The sequence below is a fragment of the Pituophis catenifer genome, unplaced genomic scaffold, assembly GCF_029215685.1.
Source record: "Pituophis catenifer annectens isolate HBS135680 unplaced genomic scaffold, rPitCat1.0.hap2 SCAF_355, whole genome shotgun sequence".
Taxonomy (NCBI): Eukaryota; Metazoa; Chordata; class Lepidosauria; order Squamata; family Colubridae; genus Pituophis; species Pituophis catenifer.
In genome coordinates, this window is record NW_027257235.1 from 117 (window position 1) to 20,363 (window position 20,247).

Genomic DNA, 20,247 nt, shown 5'->3' on the forward strand with positions numbered 1-20,247 from the left:
CTGGTGTACTTAGTTTGTGTAGTTCCTGATAAAAACATAAGTTTTCCTCCCCAGTAAATATAGACTGCGGGTTGAAATTTTTCCTTTCCCATAACCTTTGAAAAAAATGAATGCTCAAAAAGAGGCTAAGGCTGAAGCAAATTAATACCAGAGCTTTCATTTACACTTGTTATCACTTACAAAGAAACCTCTCTTTAAAATGAATAGCAACGAGTCAACTATTCAGCCTCGTAAAATGAGATTAGTATTACTCAAAAGACATTTTAAGTAAAAAATAAAACATTTTTAAAATAACTACTATGTAAGAATGACAAATGATAACCAATGTTCTGAAATGCTGTATGTATTTTACATTGAGTAGACTCTTAACTCTATCATATATAAAAATCTGTATCTGTGAAATTTCATACAGTACCATGGCTTTAATTTAAAGAAAATATGGCAGATGCAAGTTCCCGCAATAGCAATCGGGAAGTAAGTCATGAGGGTAGAGCTGTCAAGGTCAAAGGCAAACAGCTTTGGCACCAGACCAATTCATTCCACAAAGAAGTACAGGTGAGCACCACTCCTCCTGTCCCCAATGGATGCTGACAACCCATTGCACCACACAGGTAGGGGAGATATAAAAATTAAAACTTGCTTCTAATTTAAATAGGGATTGTATATTATACTTGGCAGTTGTTGACCTTCTTTCTAAATGATTTTCTTATTCCTTGCAATATCTGTATAAAAATAACTGCCTCCGTGGCTTCTATTGTAATATCAACTAAGAGAAGCATGACTGCTAGAAAAATACAAGAGCTGAGGAAAAAATGTACTTTTTTTGCTTGATGATAGTGATGAAGATGATTTTCAGCTAGCTGAATTGCCTAAGATTTCATCTTTATTTTTCTATGATGTCTAATTCAGTTCAGAAATCTATCATTTTCAGAGCATTGCATTCAGCAAAAATAGATAATGGTAGATAAGTCCATCTTATCAGGAAGGCCTTCATTCCTTATTGAGTAAGAAAATAACTCCCCAAGTAATATAGGAAAATCAGAAATTGATGTAGTTTTACTTTTGAATAGAATGGTAAGAAATTTGCCAGCACCGATTAAGAGGGCTAACTTTTAGTGAAATAAATACAAGGCTTTGGAAAACAAATTTCCTTAAATTCATTTTTGGACAGAAAACCCATGTCTTTGTGAAGAAATCTTTGTTTCAGAGAAATCAGATATGTAATATCTAAGAATATGACATAAAACAAGAAATCTTTTTATGTAAAGACATAAAATTGGGTAGCATGATAATATGCATTAGTCATCACTAATACCAGTTGAACAATTCTAATGAAAACTGGAGACATTGCAGCCTTGGGTCAATACCCAAAATACTCCATAAAACAACAGCTCCATAAAATTAATGTCAGGTATTTGACAGAATATGGTTTCTAAAACATAAATCAGCTAATGCTCACCTATGTCAAATGTTTGGTAAATAGTCCTCTCATTTGCTACTATAAATCTCCAGATCACTTTTGGAAGACATATCATTCAGCTACACTACTGTACCCGTGGGACTACATGAGATCCGGCTCAATGTGCCTTTCGGTGTCCTTTTGTCATCAAATACATATGCAAAAGGTTGTCCTCTGAGAGCATTTAGACAGAAAATTATTTTCATAAGTACCACTAGGGTAATTAGTATGCTTAGTATAATTAAGAAAAACAAAAATGTGGAAAATATCACAATAGATTGAACTTCATTCAAAAATATTATCTCAAACCAAAATTAAGAGGAAAAAGCCAACGAAAGTGCTTTTTGATACCTGAGCTTCAATTAAGTTTTTACTATAGAGGTTTCTGTCTGATCTCACAGCTTCATAGAGATTTTGTTGCTGTTTTAATTTTGTTTCAGACTCTGCTATCTTCTTTTTGTAGTCAAAAATCTGCATTTCCCGTAGTTTGATATCTTCCATGTGATGAAGGACCTGTTACAGAAATCATAAAATTAACACCACCTGTATATAGAATATGCTATGGATAGATAAAATTGATTTTTGTAAGGGCTTCCCATCATGTTATCAATACAGCAATATTGGGTAGCTTGTACTGTGAATGAGTAGCCCATTCCCAGTAAACCCTTAGGAAACTGAACCCAGTGTCAACATTTCAAATTCAATATCTTAATACTTTTGTGTCCAATAAGGAAGATTTGGCTTGAGGATGAATTCTTTTTACAAATTTCTTTTACAGAACAAAGCCACTGAATCTACAATTTAAACATAGAAACAAATACTATGGATGCTTGCATTTTCCAACTTAAAATCCATTAATTTGTAAAGAAGGAAAATAATTTTTTTAAAAAAAAAGATAAAAGAATGAAAACCTAAAATAAGCAGTTCTTCCTGGAACATAACTATCTGTATTTTCAAAATTTAGCCAGTATTTTTTGTTGTTGTTACTGATGTTGTTCCTGCTGTTGGTTTTTAAAAAAAATAAGCATCTTTATTTTATGGAGAAAATATAGTGACACATAAGCTACTTTATTGCTTTAAGGGGTTGTTATATTACAAAGCTGGAAAATCTCCTGGCCACCATTTTTATATAAACAGAGAACTACAGAATTTTAATCTAATGCCTCAAGAGTTGCTTGCTGACTTGATGAAAATATGTATTTCCCTAACAATGTTCAACTCTTCTTTTTTGGACACAACAGCAGCTATCTTCACTGCACGTGAGATATTGGATAGGTTGGAAGACATTTTATCACTTTGCTTTAGTAGAGTGATTTCTCCTTCATGGTAAGGTTTTATTACAAGTTATATTTGCAAAAATTTGCATATTTTATTCCATAACATTCATAGAACTGTTTCAAAATAAAGGAAGATAGAAACACATAGCTCTCCCTTCAAAAATAGTACCTTTAGCTGCAAGCTAGAATTAAACCAAGAAGTCTCTTATTAACCAATATTTCCTAAATTGTCACAATAAAGATACTATTGTTATCAAGCAAACAAATTGATTTTGTTGGTAAACTTAATTTCCAAAACATATAGTTAACCAAAGTATGGTTATCTATGTGTTTAAGCAAGAAGTAAAGGGCCTGCATATTTGAGCAAAAATTCATTAATATCTCAATTACTTTGAACCAATATATAATTATATAAGTATAGGATCTGACATGAGTTACTTTTCAAAAGAATTTGGCATGGCTCTAACTCAATGTGAAGTTTCCAAAAGATGCCCTAATTTCAAGGTTAGGGCATCAAGGTAATTTCAAGTTGCCACTCAATTTGTTTCTATTCCAGAATTAAATTTGTGCTATCTATATTAATAACTGTTTCTTAATAGTTTTTAACTTCTATATGTATTTGTATTTATTATGGCTGTTCACCGCCCTGAGTCCTTCGGGAGTAGGGCGGTATACAAATATGAAAAATAAATAAATAAATAAATAAATAAATAAATAAATAAATAAATAAATAAATAAATAAAATAACTGAAAGTATACTGTATTAAGCACTTCTGAGGTAATACTTGTTATTCACATCTGAAATGTGAATAACAGGTGTTCTGTTCCATACATTATAATAGTTATATATTAAATATCCTTTATTTTGAGGACTAATCGTATGCAGTGGACAGACTCTCATTTTGGTTAAAAACAGCTATCCATATTACCAATCCACTGTGTCTGAAAAGGAAAAATAACCATAGTCATAGTTATTTCTTTCATAATAATTCTTGGGAATCATTTTGCACATTATATAATATTCACAAATCACAGTATTAAAATAATCCCCCCTCAAAGGGAATTTAAATGACTAGCTTCTTTGAAACTGAAGTCAGCAGGAGAAGATGATTTCTTTTTGGCTACCTCAAAAGGAAGTATATATTTAAGTGGTCACTATCTCTCTCAAATAATCTCTTATTTAAAAAATTGCATTAATTCTGTAGTTATGTAGTCTGAACAAGTTATCATCCACTATAGTGTTTCTCTTATCTCCACACCTGATCTACATTAGTTTCTCTGCTAATTTCTAGGGAATCCTATATTTCAAACTATATTTGACAGCAATTAGGGTGCTGATGGGGAAAGTACCTAAAAAAGAAAACAAAGTGAAACAAATACAACAAATTGCTTTTGTATTCATTGGACATTCTCTGATTCAGAAAGTCTTTGATATTATGTCCTTTTAATCTCTTTTTCATGCTGAATTTGTTCAAGAATCATTAAATACTAAGTCTGCTAATTTAAATATGTATAACTGTATGACTAATGCAAATGTGATTTGAGAAATACAAAATTAAATGATAGAATACTGGTTCTTTCCAGCAAAATGGTTCAGTAAAAACTTCCATTGATATACTTCCTTTAAATCACATATCTTTTAAAGATCATACAATACATATATATTTGGAGGGTGATTGCCTGGATAATTATGATTGTGAGCTTGGTGTCACTATATTTTGGACAGAACATACATATAGAACTTTTTTTAATCCAAAACTGACCAACCAATGAAATCATATGCCACCTTTCTACCCTTCTCTCATCCCACTGTTTGGTATTGTTCCCCTCCTCCTCAGTCCATTCTCTCTACCTATCAGAGAAGTAGTTCTAAAGGGAAGCTATTCAGCTGAGCAATGAGGAGGAGATAGAATATCAGCACATAACTATTCCTCCCCATAAAGAAAAAATAATATTTTCAATTTTCCTTTCAATTTCTCTTCTGTCACACAACAAGCTCTTAAGGAGTTGGCCAGAAATATCATTATATACAATGTAATCAGTAACCCATACTTGGTTAGTAGAGAAAAAGAGGGTGGAGGATGAAGCAAAATCGGCTGAGTGATCGATTGCAGAGGTTTTGAAACAGGCTGGGTGTCTTGCAGCTGATATTTGAAAGGGCATGGCTAGCCCTTTAGTGAATTAATTTCATGGTGGCTGGAAATGAAATGGCAAAAGCTATAAAGAAAGAGTTTAGGAACTATAAAGAAAGAGTTGGAGGGCCATGTTTTCCACAAGCAGAGACCAACTTACTCTTACAACTTATTTGTCCTAACAGCATAGAGGAGCACTATCCAGGAAGCAAGAAATGTTTAGAATATTACTATTTTGAATGGTACTAGGGTACCTTTCGGTGGATGAATTGTGCTTTTAGTGGCATAAAAAGGGGGAGAAAACAGCTTCATAATGAACTATAAAAATATGCTTGGCATTAATAGGATAACTAACAAAGTTTTTGTTAATAGGTATTTTGGTGGCACTGTAATCCATTAATGCAGAAAGTTAGTTTACCTTGTTAAAAACTTGTGTGTTGAAGAGAATAGACTTCATGATACTTCCTAGTAATTCTGGAACCTCTTATTTTAATTTTCCATTCCTACATTTCTGCTAATTAACAAATTCCCATACAGCCTTCTCATAATATCTGTTCCTTAGAAATACTCAAATATTCAGTCTAGTCTTCCAATAGTTTTCTATCACAAGACACATAGTATAATTTCTTTTATTAATTTTAATTTACTTCCATTCAGCACGGCCCTGTGGTTTCACCATACTTGGAGGACATCAAGTTAAGAAAGGCTAGTTTAGGTGTGGCTTCCCCCCCCCACCTTTTTTTTCAGATTATTATCTACAGATATCAAAGTAAGAAGTTATATGAATGACACAGATGAATTTTATTAAAAGCCTTTTGTTCTAAAGACCACTGAAATGAATGAAATAAAATCCACATTCACACTCACGGAATTAAGTATATTTTTCAAAAAAACGTTCTCCTACCTTCTGTGTGAGATCGCTAGCTTCATTAATGTAACGATCTCTCTCTTTCTCCAGCTGAAATATAATCTTCCTCTGTTTCTGAGCTTCATCTTTATAATTCTGAATTTCTTCTTCTAGATTTTTCTTGGACTGTTCATGGAGCTTAACAAGGTTCATCTGTTTTTGAGTGACGCTAGCAGCCTTCAGTAAGTTCTATAGAAAAAAAATCCCATGCAGCAAAATCTAATAATGCCAGATACTCAGAATCAAACTAAGCATTGTATAATTTCTAGACCAACGCCTTTAACTGCTTTAACTGCTATAGCAAACCGGTTCTCATACTGGAGATCTATTCTTACAAAATACACCTATCTCTGAAACAGCCTGAATATACTGTAGAGTCAGTAAACGTGACAAATGTGTAGAAACTTTAAAACTATAAAAAAAAGTGGAAGGAGATAACCAAATAAAACAGAAAAAAAGTATCATTCCATGTGGAATTCTTAGTGTTCCTTGATCGTGGTTGATTGCTTGCAGATCTTTCAATATCCATTAAGTGTTGTACCTTATGATTCTTGACGAATGTATCTTTTCTTTTATGTACACCGAGAGCGTATGCACCAAGACCAATTCCTTGTGTGTCCAATCACACTTGACCAATAAAGAATTCTATTCTATTCTATTCTATTCTATTCTATTCTATTCTATTCTATTCTATTCTATTCTATTCTATTCTATTCTATTCTATTCTACTAAATAACTTAATCAGTTATCTGGGTTACATCAGTTATGTAGGTAAAATCACCAAATGTCTCCACAGTGGAACCTTGAGCTATACCATATTTTTCACACTATAAGATGCTTCAGACCATAAGACGCACCTAACTTTTGGGGAGGAAAACAAGAAAAAAAAAATCTACCTCTGCCTCTGTCTCCCAGCAATTTGCCTCCTTGCAGCAAACAGCTTGATGAGTTTCAGCACAGCCTGATTTAGCACAAGCAGCTGGTTGGTGGTTGGATTGGCCTCCCAGAATACCACCGATCAGCTGTTCCAGGCTGCAGAAATCACTGCCGCCCATTGCCGCCATCACCACCCATTGCTGCCTCCACACACCCCATTTTCGGCCTCCATGCGTCCCATTTTTGGCCTCCGTGCACCCCATTTTCGGCCTCTGTGCATCCCATTTTTGGCCCATTCCAGGTGGCGGGGATTGCCACCGCCTATCACCACCATACAGCGGCGGCGGCAGCGATCAACGGTGATAGGCAGCGGTGATAGCAGCAGTGATCCCCGTAGCCTGGATCAGCTGATTGGCGTTATTCCAGGAGGCCGATCCAACAACCAATCGGCTGCTCATGCTAAATCAGGCTGTGCTGAAGCTGACCAGGCTTTTTGCTATTTGCTGCAAGTAAATTGCTAGGAGTCAGAGGCCAGAGGGCGGGGGCCGGAGGGTGGGCGGGGCTTCGGCAACATTCGCTCTATAAGACACACAGACATTTTCACCCACTTTTGTGGGGGAAGTGCATCTTATACACTGAAAAATGCAGTATGTATTCCTTTCTATTGGAAAGAGAATATCATTTACCTGTGTCAAAAAAAAAAGGTTTTGGAATAAAGCAGAGTATTTTTGGATAAGAGATAAAAATCATATTTAGATAGATGGACCTTCATTATTAAGGGAGGGGGAGATTTCTTCTGCTACTCATAAAAAGATAAATTAACCAATGTAAAGAGGGGTGGAAGTATAAGAAGAAAAGGAGGGAAGGAGGGAAGTGGAACAAATATCCTGTCTTGGATCAAGGCCAGAAAAAAAAATTAAAGTAAGCAGTTTGCACTAAGAAAGTTATTATTTTCATGTTCCTGAGACCTGGAACAGGTAAAAGCACCAACATATCATCTCATGCCAACCAAAATATCATCTTATGCTACATTAAAATATATTATCCCTTAATTATAAAACCATTCCTAGGTTCCTGGTATCTTTCACAATGTCATCATTTTAAACCACTATCACAGGATTTTTAGTCCTGTGTCAATTCCTCAAGTATATTTCAGCAAATGAATATCAGTGCCCTGTGAAATAGACACTATGAATTCCATATCTATATGAAACACTATCATAAATGCTTTCAAAATCATAGCATTTAATGCAACATATGCAGTTTTATTCTGTGTATGTATATGTGAGTATATATTTGTGTGACAGCACAACAGCTAAAAATCAGACAAAGAAGATAAAAGATCAGATAAAGATTTGGGTGAACTGCAGAATCAAATGTATGTACGTACCTTGTTCAGGATGTCCCTTTCTCTCACCAGTTCATCTATAGCCTTCTTATCAACCTCTGCTTGCTTTTTTGCAGCTTCCAGTTCTAAAGTACAAGAAAAAATGATGTATGTACTTAAATTGTATGAGAAATGAAACCTAACATAATTGTTTCATTTTTCCAAAAAACTCCACTTGTTTCAATGTTCCCAAATCCCCCCTTTACAAACATAACAAAATGTTGCACTGTAGAGTGCCCTTGTTCAAGGTTGGGGCATCTTGCCCTCTTCTGAGATATTTCTTTCAACTCATCATTCACCACCAGTTTTTCATTCCTTTTTTTTCCAGTAAGTGATTATTTCTTTGCCACAAGGAATCTTCAGTCTGAAGAGTTGGGATGCTCACCAAGAATACCGGACAGCAGGGCCCTAACCTGTAAACATGGGGAATTGACCCTATTTAATATAGTGGGAGATGCACACAGGAGAGAATGTGCCTTCAGATAACGTCTAGAGCCATGTATGGTCATGGCAGTTAATACCTTGAATTGCATTCAGAAGCCAATTAGTAATCAATGCAGCACCTGAGTTTATCAAAACATGCTCATCCCTGCCCAGACTATCATATTCTATGCTGACTGTGGTTTCCAGGTGTTTTTTTTTTTAAGGACAGCCCCATGTAGAGTTCATAACAGTAGCCCAAATAGGAATGAACAGGGCTTGAGTGACTGTGAGTAGGGCTTTCCAATCTAAGAAGGGTTGTTGTTGATAAACAAAATATAATGGGGCAAAAGGCTTCCTAGCCACAGCTGTTATCTGCCCTCACATAGAAGCTGTGAGTCTAGAACTCCTAAACTAGACAACCTCTGAGTAGGGGAGTGTAACTTCCCTAGAGTTATTAAGCCCACAAAGCCACTTCATATTGGCCAAATTCAGTCAAAGCCTGTTCTCCTTCCACTCAGAACCTATTTCTGTCTTTCTAGGGATCACTTCACATGAACACCTTCAATGGGTCTGTAGACAAAAGAAATAAACCATAATTACATTGTGTTATTTTTATTTTTAAACTGCATTGGTGTCAATGGAGGTAGAAATGAAGGTTTTCTAAAAAAAAAAAAAAGCAAGTGTATAAAAAGTTATTTAAAACAAGCAAATATTAAGAAGCTGGAGGAGATTGATTTTATCTGAATACAAGTAATCCAGATCAGACCATCATATGTTCACATTTCAATAAGTAAATAGAGAAAATGGAGCAGAACCACACAAAAAACATTGTTTCTTACCCTTTTCCAGTCCAGCGATCTGATTTTTAAGGGTGTCCCTTTCAAATTCTGCCTGTGTTTTGTTCTCCTCTACAACACGTAATTTTCGCTGCATTACTTCTCTCATTTTAGTTAGCTTTCCAATCTCCTGACGCATCTGAGACACTTCATCTTCTCTTGTCTAGGAAAGACAGAATAAGAATAGAGAGATAATAATTAATATGAATTCTATCATATCTATTTGCTACTCTCTAGAGTTGGGAAAATGAAAAAAATGATAATATTAAATCACAATAGTATAATAAACTTCCAAAAACATCTAAGACATAACTTGCATCCCTCATACTTTCTTTTCACCGTTTTTGTTTTTTTTTTCTTATTTAAACAAAGAAACAAAACCATGAACTCACTGACCTCATGACACAGGAAACTTTTGTCACTACATCTAGCAATACTTATCTAAGGACAACTGGAAATAACTGCTAGACATTATTTTACTGTTTAGCTTTCTCTAGCATCTTCTCTGTTAAATTAAATGACTACAGTAAAAGAAAGGCCTGGGACAAATCAGGATGCAGTCCTAAATATCTACCTTGCAACAGATCTTATTTAATCTAGGGCCTATTTCTGAGGGAGGCATTCATAAGATCATGCTACCAACCACTAAAAAATTTAAATGACATGTTTTCTGTGTGCATGGGTTTATAATGTGCCAAATTAAATATTTACATTTTCCCCATCCTACTGACCCCTAAACATATGCCTGGATTTAAATCCAAAGTTGAATAGGTGTTTAAACGCTCATGCTACAACTTTCAGCACCTCCTTAAAATATGTTTCAGTGAAGGGACAATGGCAGATGAGACAAGGTGCTTTGGGCAGGCCTGGGCATGCTGTCAGTACCTTAACTTGAACATATTTTCCTGGATTAAATATTGAGTATCCTAGACAATGAAATACCAATCAACACATTCCGTAGTTGATCATAAATTGAGCATGTTTCCTCATGGCTATATTAATGTTCTCTCCATCACTGAGGACACAGAAAGTATGTCATGATACTTGGTATTGCCTCTGTAGCCAATCTTTACTATGTCTCAGCAATGAAAATGAAGAGTAGTGCTGTCCTTATAAATTTATTATGGGATAGTTGTTGTTGTTGTTGTTGTTATATATGGGACATGAATCATCCTCCATAATTTATAGTAAAGCAAGATTGGGGGCTTCTGGAGTGCCTCTTCAATTTAATCAATTCCCACCTTACACTCATCAACCAATCAAGCAAAAGAGGTTAATTTTTTCCCCCTACATATATGCAAACAAATACTATCTGATGGAAAGGCACTGATATGTAGAAGTTTTTGGTTATATTAGATAAAATAGTACTGACGAATGGTGGTATCATCAGTTTCATTTTGGAAAAAGATTGTCCAATGTTTTCAGATATGAACATTTCGGATCCAAAAAAAAGAATAGTACTAAATAAAAACAAGAAAAGGGTTAGAAACCAACATGGAATAGAAAAGACACAGTAATTGCCAATTACAAAAAATAGTATACATTGTTATGCAAACAATTCTTATACATGCTTATATTCAAGATCAAAGTAGACATATTAATTTTGTGAATTCATATTTCTGTTGTGTAAACAGCAGCTTACAGGGGAGAGAAAGAAGAAATAGTTTCCTTCACACTCATGTTTTTCTAAACCTATTCTTTGAATTTCAACAAAAATCTTAGTGCCGAATATCAAATATTAAAATATATGAACTGCAAATACTAATAATCCATAATGGATTATAATTTCAGAATTAGCATTATTCTGGATATTGCCCTGAACTTACTCTCAGTTCAGCGGTTTTCTGCTGATTCTCCTGCATTAGTTGTTCAATGGCTAAACTGTGTTGCTCATTCTCTAGCTGAAGCTTAGTATTTCTTGCTGTAGATTGTTCCAGTTCTTTCGTGGCTCTTTCATTCAGAATCTGCAAGATTATGGCATAAAGAAGTTAATTTCTTTGTAATCAGATTTTGTGGTAAACTCAGTTTGTTTCTGGTTATTACATGCTACTTATCACCATAACAATAATCTAATAGATGAGATATGTGATAATTGCTTGACAGCTGTAGTAGGAATGGAGCTTCTAACAAGTAACACTGTGAGTATAATTCTTTTTCTAGAATCAGTTGAAGGATAAATATTGTAAGGATGGTTTGCTATCTGGGAGACAAAGTGTACATTTTCTGTAATTATTATAAATGAACAGGGTAGCCAAATGGTTTTAATCAGCAGTATTTAAAAGGAGGTATGAATTTTAGCTACTCTTACATTAATGAAAAAGATTTATTGCTCAGTAGTAGAGGACCTTCTTTATAATTGCAAATAGAGCCCAGATCCAGTTGCATCAGACTCAATTAGGATGAAGGTAATCAGAAATTTTAACATATGAACCTAGAAAAATTATTAGCAATAGGGCCATGGTACGTTACTAGTCAGAATGGCTTAATACCAGAGGTGGTATTCAGCAGGTTCTGACCAGTTCTGGAGAACCGATAGTGGAAATTTTGAGTAGTTCAGAGAACCCGTAAATACCACCTCTGACTGGGAGCAAATGGGGATTTTGCAGTAACCTTTCCCTGGAGTGGGGAGGGAATGGAGATTTTACAGTACCCTTCCCATGGAGTGGGGAGGGAATGGAGATTTTACAGTATCCTTCCCCTGCCACGCCCACCAAGCCATGCCATGCCCACCAAGCCACGCCCACAGAACCAGTAGTAAAAAAATTTGAATCCCACTACTGCTTAACACTACCTGTTGAATCAAATCTTGGTTCCTGAAGTGGAAAAAAAACATTTTCATACAGTTACTGCCCTCATATTTTATTGTGGGATTTTTATAGGCAATTTGTTAAGCAATAGGGAAAAACAGGATGGTAGAGTTAAATGGGCATTGACTCAGCAGAGTAATTTTTTTTTTTATTTTATGATACTCCCATTCCTAGTTTTTCCTCCATCATTAATCCAACTTTACTGAAAATAACCTTTTTTGCCCTGAAACTTTATTGATTATAAATATAATTGGATATGCATATTCTCTAGGCTTGCATATCAACAAAGTATAATATTAAAATACAAAAATAACAGTAAATCTTTAGAAAGTGTAACATGCAATTTTCCCTTCTGCTAATCAAATATGAAAATTGCTAATTCAAATGATCAAAGTTCTTTAAAAAAAACCAGTCCAGCCTGTTTAAAAAAATATTTTGTGAAATAAAAAGAAAGATACATTCACCTTGCATCTGGCATTTTCTACTGCTTTGCATATCTTTAATTAAGAACTTACATTTTTGTGATGAAAGAATTTGGAAGATCAAGCATTACTGTTTTAAACTAAAAATGACCATGCACAGTACATTTTAGATGCAGAGTAGTAGAGTAATGTGTGGAATATATAGGTAGTTCTTGACTTATGACCACAATAAGGACTGGAATTTCACTCGCTAAGCCATGCAGTTGTTACAGGAGTCATCAGATGAACAGACTTGATTTTATGACCATGTTTAGCATTGTCATTAAGTGAATCTGGCTTCCCCCATTGATTTTGCTTGTTGGATACCAACTGTGAACATTGCAAATTGTAAACATGTAACCACAGGATGTTGTAAAGTTGCCTAAATCATGACTAAATTATGATCATGTGACCACGGGGGCCATAATTTTGAGAGCAGTTTATAAGTCTCTTTTTTCAGCATCATCACAACTCCTAAACATCATTAAATGAATGGTTGTAAGTCGAGGACTAACTGTATTGTCATTTGATGCCTGAAAACAACCGTATCAAAACTGACTTACTGATATCACCCAGAATTTTTAAATAGATCCTTGCATTAATTTTACAAGGCACAACATTCTCCAATGAGTCAGATTCCCTTTCTTGAAAAAAATCTGTTTGGTTTCACTGAAACAATTCTAATGAATTAATAATTTTCTTTGTCACCTGCGTGACTCATGAAATTCCCAAAAAAAGTTCGTTCAAAAAGAAATATGTTACAATTACCAAAGTTCTTTTTCTAACTAAAAATGTTCCTGTAAAGTATTTGCAGCCTCAGGGGAAATGGCCTGAAAAAAAATCAACAAACTTCAGATAATACTTTTAAGTCCGGGATAGAAAAACACTAGAAAATTATACTTTATTTTTTTAAAAAAACATATTGAGATCTTACAATATTACCTGCTTACAAGGAGGGCAGCATTTCAACTGATTTTATCACCACTGTCATATCCTAAAGCCAGCCTGGGTGAACACACCTAGAAATACTGAAATTTCTGGAATGTTTCTATCCATGATTCAATTTATTATTTTCTGAAATTAGAAACTCCTATTATGTTTTAAATGTGATCTTGTTCTAAGAACTTAAAATGTGTGTTAATGAAAATCTTTAAAAATACCTTTTGTTCCTTCAGTTGCTGTTCACATTTCAGGAGTTCCTCCTTGCTTTTATTTAAACCCTGCTGCATTGTCTTTATATCAGCCACTTTGAACTCTAATTCATTCTGAAGTTGTTTCAGTTCTCTTTCCATTTTTTCTTTCTTTCGTGTCTCCCGTGAAGCCTCATTTTGACGCATCTGGATTTCCTGATGGAGCTATAACAGCACCAAGCACAAAAATTCAAAGAAAAAATCCATGCTACATTAACCTGTTAAAATATCTTAACTAGACTCATTATTTTCTTTTTAAAATATCTTTGGAATTTTATAATGTAACTAGACAAATTGTGATTCACTGGTCAATTCCTTTCAGAAATATTTTCTTACAAGATTTTTCAATGCCTTCAACAATGACAGAACTTTTTTCCATCCGCAGAGCTCGGATGGGCATGGCCTGCGCATGACGCATTCGGCTTGCGGGCCGTCAGTTTGACACCCCTGCTATATATGTATGTATATATATATATATATATACAGTATATGTATGTATGTATGTATGTATATGTATATATATGTATATATAATAGTATCATATAGTGAGATAGGTGGCAATAAATAAATCATCTATCTAGAATAGGGAATTATTTCATCTGTTTGGATAAAGATTATTTACATGGATTATGTATCTAAATTATAATAAACAACAATTGTCTCAAACAGGAGAGGTACATGCAGTGTCTCTACAGAAATCCACTACCTGCTACTTCTTTCCTTTGATATGTTCACATACAAACTTCCTTCAGGAAAGGCTTACTGTTCTTAAGAACCATGGTGCAGCCAATGAATCCAAATGAATTCATGACACAAGTGTGCATTTCAACCTTCTCTTTCTTAAATCATTTTTCTCCTTTAAAAAGGCTGATAACAGAAGGAAAGAGGTTCACCACTGGAAATATACATATATAATAGCTGATGCACATCTGAGCATTAAACTTCATGACGAAGTTTAAAAAATCCATGATTATGACTAAAGAAAAATTGAGAAATGAGAAATATGAGAAAAATTGTGTGCATTACGAAAACACAACTCAAATTACCCTATACCTCAGCCAGAAATCTTTGATTGGAGAATAATAATTAGAAGGAAAACAAAACAAATTATTATAAAGATCATAGTTGTAGAATAATAATACTATTCAACAATCCATATTAGAAAATTTTGTAACTTTTTTTAGATTTGAATATAAGATTTGAAATATAATTTTAAAAAATTCTCAGATTACTGCAAATTTGGCCACAAAAAAAAAGGAAGTGCCTTACAGAAAACAAATTGTTCACAGAAACAGGGCATTGCCTCCTCCCACATAACTGCCAGAAAAAGAAGTAAGGGAAATGAAACAACAGTTATGAGCTAATAAAGTAAAATGCAAAGACAGAATAGCAATCTAGTCAAAGCAACAATGACTATAACACAATTACACAGACCTGAGCAATAGTAGATTCTGCTTCAAGTTTTGTCTTTTCTGCTTCTTGTTGTTGATCTGCCATATTCGTTACACTCTCACGTAACTTTACAACTTCTGCCAAAAGCTGGTCTCTCTCTTTTGTTACTTCTTCTTTAAATTTTAACAACTCCCGCAAGCTGAAAGAAAACAAATCTCTGTTCTGAATTGAAGTTTCTTAGAAAATAATTAGGTCGCAAAATTTGTTGGCATATTTATGCCACTTTGATTACCCCCACCCCAATTGTTAATTAAATTACATATGTGATACAGTTACTAAAAACATCCATATTGTACAAGGAATAACTTAAATAGTTTCTTCAACGCATCTGGAAATTTTCCTATATCCTCTTTTGACATTACTGTTGAAAACTTGGCCTGTTTATGGAACATGTTAATAATTAGATCAGTTTACTTTCTTTCCTTACACAGTGTAATGTTGATGCCCTTGGTTTCATGGGGAAGTAAGGTCAATGAAGCAAGAGAAGTGCTCATTTGAGCAGAAATGGAGAAAACCTCAGAATGAATCTGACCCACCATAAAAAAGGAGGCAGTGAAGAATTTATCCACAGTCAGAACAGATTTGTGTTGTTTCTTCTGCACTGTGTTGTGGCAGCAACAATACCACAGGGTTAGGAAACAAGAATAGTTAGTGTCTTGCTGTGAACAGCTTCATTTTATGTACATAGGAAGTTTATCACAATTGCTATGATTTGAATTCTACTGTCAGAGTAGGATATAGTCTCAGTAATGCACTACTTCTCTTTATAGAGGAAAAATTTGATTATTGTCTATTTAATTAATATATCACCCCCTATTTATGGTCTCAAATAGCATAGTTTACAAACAGGTTTAACTTGCAAACCATTATCCATTCTAAGGATGTAAAATACGAAGTTTTGAATACATAAATCTAAAACAAATGCAGTATTTACATAATAATATGCATAAATTAATACATATAGCCTCTGTAAGAAGAAGACATCATGGATAACTATCTTTTCTAATCTCTCACAGGCCCAACTTACTTGTGCTCTTGACCCAATGACAATCCAGATCCTTGTTCTACTAATTTAGTTAAGTTCATAATTTCCTCCTTAAGAGACATGATGGTTTCTTTTGCTTTCTGTTCTTTCTCATATGCTGCATCCACCATTTTCCAAGCTTTTTCGATCTCCTATTGTTGTTAGACAATAACAGTTACACATCATACAGTATTTAACTTGAAAATCATAACAATTCTTTAACTTCCACTTTAAATAATTTCATATTTAGATTTCCATAATAGGTATAGTAGCAGTATTCAACATTCCATACAAGGAATTTTTATAACTTTTTTATTTTTAATTTATTTATGTCAGACTATGAGTTACCTAAAATTCATTGGAACAGAGCTTTTAGGGGTATGTAATAGCCAAAAAAATAAAAACTCTGAATTACAATAGGAAAGATTTTAATACATCTCAGCAATTACATATAGGGTTGACTAACAAAGGATGCAAGCAACAACACAGAAGCAATATGCCACTAAATATACCACTGAGTTGCTTCCTCATCAACTCAGTACAACCAGGAATGGATTTTTATTCTTTTTGGTTTTTTATTCAGTTGTTTTTTGGTCTGTTTAAGAGACAGATGAAAACAAGGTCATCCTGTATTTATGGCCTTATGCTACATTGCCTGCTATGTCTCACAGCTCTATTTCACTATCCACCTTGAGGGAAAACATCTTGAGAATAACATTTAAAGAAAAAAAGAGAGACTTGATGACCAGATAAAAGAGTAAAACAGCTCACAACATCTGTTTTAATGATTCTATGGTAAAATAAAGTCTAATTTTTTTCAAAGGTTTATTCACTGAACATCCCCAGGAAGTGATAAGAAATAATGAATGACTGATTATGGTTGAATATATGAATGTTTTTAATAATCAGTTGATGTCTAATTTGGGCAGATGAAAAACAGATCAAAGGAACTCCTGACAATTCAATGCCACACCAAACTTGCTTGGAATCTGCAAATACTGAGGGTAAAGGGTTTGGGGGGGACCTACTGTGTTTACAGTATCTTCAGGATGCTTCACAAATGAAATGAACAGTGAACTTGCAGAACTCCATAAATCTTCACATCGGTGTTTTTAATGCAAAATCCTTATTTAAAGTATCCCATTTTTTATCACCTTTAACTCAGTATCATAGTGGATTCTGTAAATTGAATGTATTTTACTCGTATTTTTATTTTATTTATCAATTTTTTAAAGCCACCCATCTCCCCCAAGTAAAAAAATCAAAATATAAACCTGTATATGAAATTTGCAATTTAAAAAGGCAAGTATGGATTAAAAATTAATATTAAAAGTTAATTAAAAGGCAGGGGCTTTTATGAAGCTAACCAGCCCCATGGCTATATGCTCTTCTATGAGCCCCAAGTAAGGCCATGACCAGGTGGGACGGGCTAATATACTGGGAGGAAGATGGTTCTGTGGGTAACCTGGCCCATGCCATGTAAGGCTTTGAAGATCATAATCAACAACTTGAATTAGAACCAGAAGCAAACTGGCACCCAATGCAGCTCATGCAGTAAAGGTATTACATGTGCCATTCTTTAGATGCTCAAGATTGTCCATGCAGCCATATTCTGTATCAGCTGAAACTTCTGTATTCTTTTCAAGAATAGGTTTATGTGGAACACACTGCTATAATTACCAAGGCACAAGTGACTCCCTATCTGCTTATTCTCATGTGCACTTTTGTATTTCTTGCTTCTGAACATTGTTGGTTGGTTGTTTAGTCAATGTGTTTAGGTTACCATTACAACTCTGGTCAACTAACATAGGATTCAGTTCAAAATATAGTTCAAAAGAATGAAACATGATACATAAAAAGTATGGCATGACTAAGGCCAACTCACAATCAATCAATTTTAAACTGTTACAGGCAGGTTCATCCAGTACCCAGGCCAAATGTTTGGAAGAATTATCACAGCATTACTGGTAGCCCTTGATTAATGATGGTATCTGGGACCAACAATTCCATCACTAATTGTGACATTCCCTGTTGCCTTTATCAGGCAAATCCCATATCGTTGCAATGTCCCATAGACAGGTCATTGTCTTTTGTGACCTCCTGCCAGCTTCCCCATTGACTTTTTTTGTCGGAAGCCAGCAGAAAAAGTCACAAAGAGCAATTACATGACCATGAAAAGCTGAGTTGGCCAGAACTATTACAGAACATAAATCTCTCTTGTTCAGCACCATAATAACTTTGTTTGTTTAGTAGATTAATAAATAAGCTTTTGAATGTTGTCAACAAGTGGTCATTCAACAAAGAAATCTATAATCACACAGGCATCAGATAATTTACCAAGAGGATCACCTTTGATTCTGACTTAAAGCCAAATTCAGGAAATGATATTTACAACTAAGTTCTTTCAAGGCAATTTTTCCCCCATATCAGGTTGGACTAATAGACCTATGAAGATCAAAGCCAAAGCTAGCAGGGAATGATAAATCTGAGGAAATATATTCAAATTACAGCTAATGTGGAGAATGTTTTCTGATTTTATTTTTTCCTGGAATTTCAACCATTTCAGACATCTAAAGCAATGGTCCATCACACTGCTTCAGAATCACAATCTTGGACAACAGAACCAAAATATATTTTTAATAGTGCTTTGGAATGAGCACCGCAAATTATTGCTCTGACTTTAATATTTACATTCTCTTATACATAATGTAACTGAATTAAATATTCAGTTAACATGCATAACCTGAGATCAGTAAGGTGGGTCTCAGTTCTAATATCAACTATTAGATAGCATCATTTTAGAAGAACCGAAAACCATATAAATACATTTTACAAATTTGTTCTCACCATTGAAAACAATATTGTTTGATACATTGCTCTATATTTGTTAATGAAGATCATGTTTTACTTTACCCTTTTCAATGATGTTATTGTTGTCTGATCATCCTGAGAGAGCTTTAGAGCAGTAGCCACTTTAGCCGAATTCACCACAATCTCTGCATTCAGTTCCCTGCATTTTGCCATGAGACGCTTTTCATTCTCATAGGACTTTTTTAGCACTGCATGGAGCTTCTCGTATTCCACACGAAATTTCTCCAGGCTTTGATCTCCTGTAAGTTCACTGATGACTTCTTGGAAGTCTTTCTCCAAAGCTTCAAAGACATTTTCTTCTATTACAGGCTTATCATATTTTTCCTGTGTGAGAGGAAAGCAAAACTATTATATCCTAACCAAAAATATCTTGATCTGAATGGTGGTACATTAGGGATTATGTATCCTCTGTGATTATGGAAATTCTGCTCTAATCCCGTTTTAAATTTTTTGTTTTAAACTTTTGCCTTTAAATAAATATTTGGAATATCATATAAGTATATGTAATAAAGTTCTACAATTAAGCAAACCATCCCATATATGCCCAGTAGGCATATATCTTTTTGATCTAATTTTATATCTATTCATCTTGGTATATAAAATCATATATTTCATGAAGCTCCTATTTTTACTATGTAATTATTTCTTCAACAGTTAATGAGAGGTAAATGCACAGAGATACATACTTGCTCTAGATGTAAATAATATTCCGGCTCTGACGACATCATTTATAGTTCTACTAAATTTGTTCATTCTAAAATAAGACCAAATTGATTCTAATGATTACATCATTCTCTTCTATGACTTGAATGAATTCTTCATTCTTCCCTCTTATTTTATTCTTATAAATTTAGATATGAACAAAATTGTTCATGTTGTAGCTTTGTATCTGTACTGAACTTATAGCCCACAATAAAACTATTTTTATTCTTAAAGCTTGAAGCTTAATGGTATTTTGTTTATGATATACTACTTCGTGACAGAGTAATATGAAGGAAATCAAGCTGAAGTAAAGTTTTCTGTGGGCTAAGCAAAGTAGTACGATTGTTTCTATTTTATTTTTCCAGACTGAATTCATGCCAAGCCCAGTTATTCAGATCATAAAACATGCTTTATAGTCCCCAGGTTAGCCCAGAGTATCAAAA

The 20,247-nt window shown here is 34.1% G+C and overlaps 1 protein-coding gene across 1 annotated transcript; it reads right to left on the reverse strand.

Moving 5' to 3' along the window:
* Window positions 1-1,810: 1,810 nt before the first annotated feature.
* Window positions 1,811-19,827, reverse strand: LOC139326929 (cilia- and flagella-associated protein 58-like; the record flags this gene model as incomplete). The annotated part of the gene is made up of 10 exons (XM_070956659.1): window positions 19,789-19,827; window positions 19,145-19,447; window positions 16,235-16,383; window positions 15,190-15,346; window positions 13,726-13,920; window positions 11,124-11,261; window positions 9,301-9,460; window positions 8,042-8,124; window positions 5,773-5,964; window positions 1,811-1,972 (listed from the first exon to the last, which is right to left on the reverse strand). Coding segments are annotated over exons 1-10 (1,578 nt in total), but the record flags the coding sequence as incomplete, so codon positions are not given.
* Window positions 19,828-20,247: the final 420 nt, after the last annotated feature.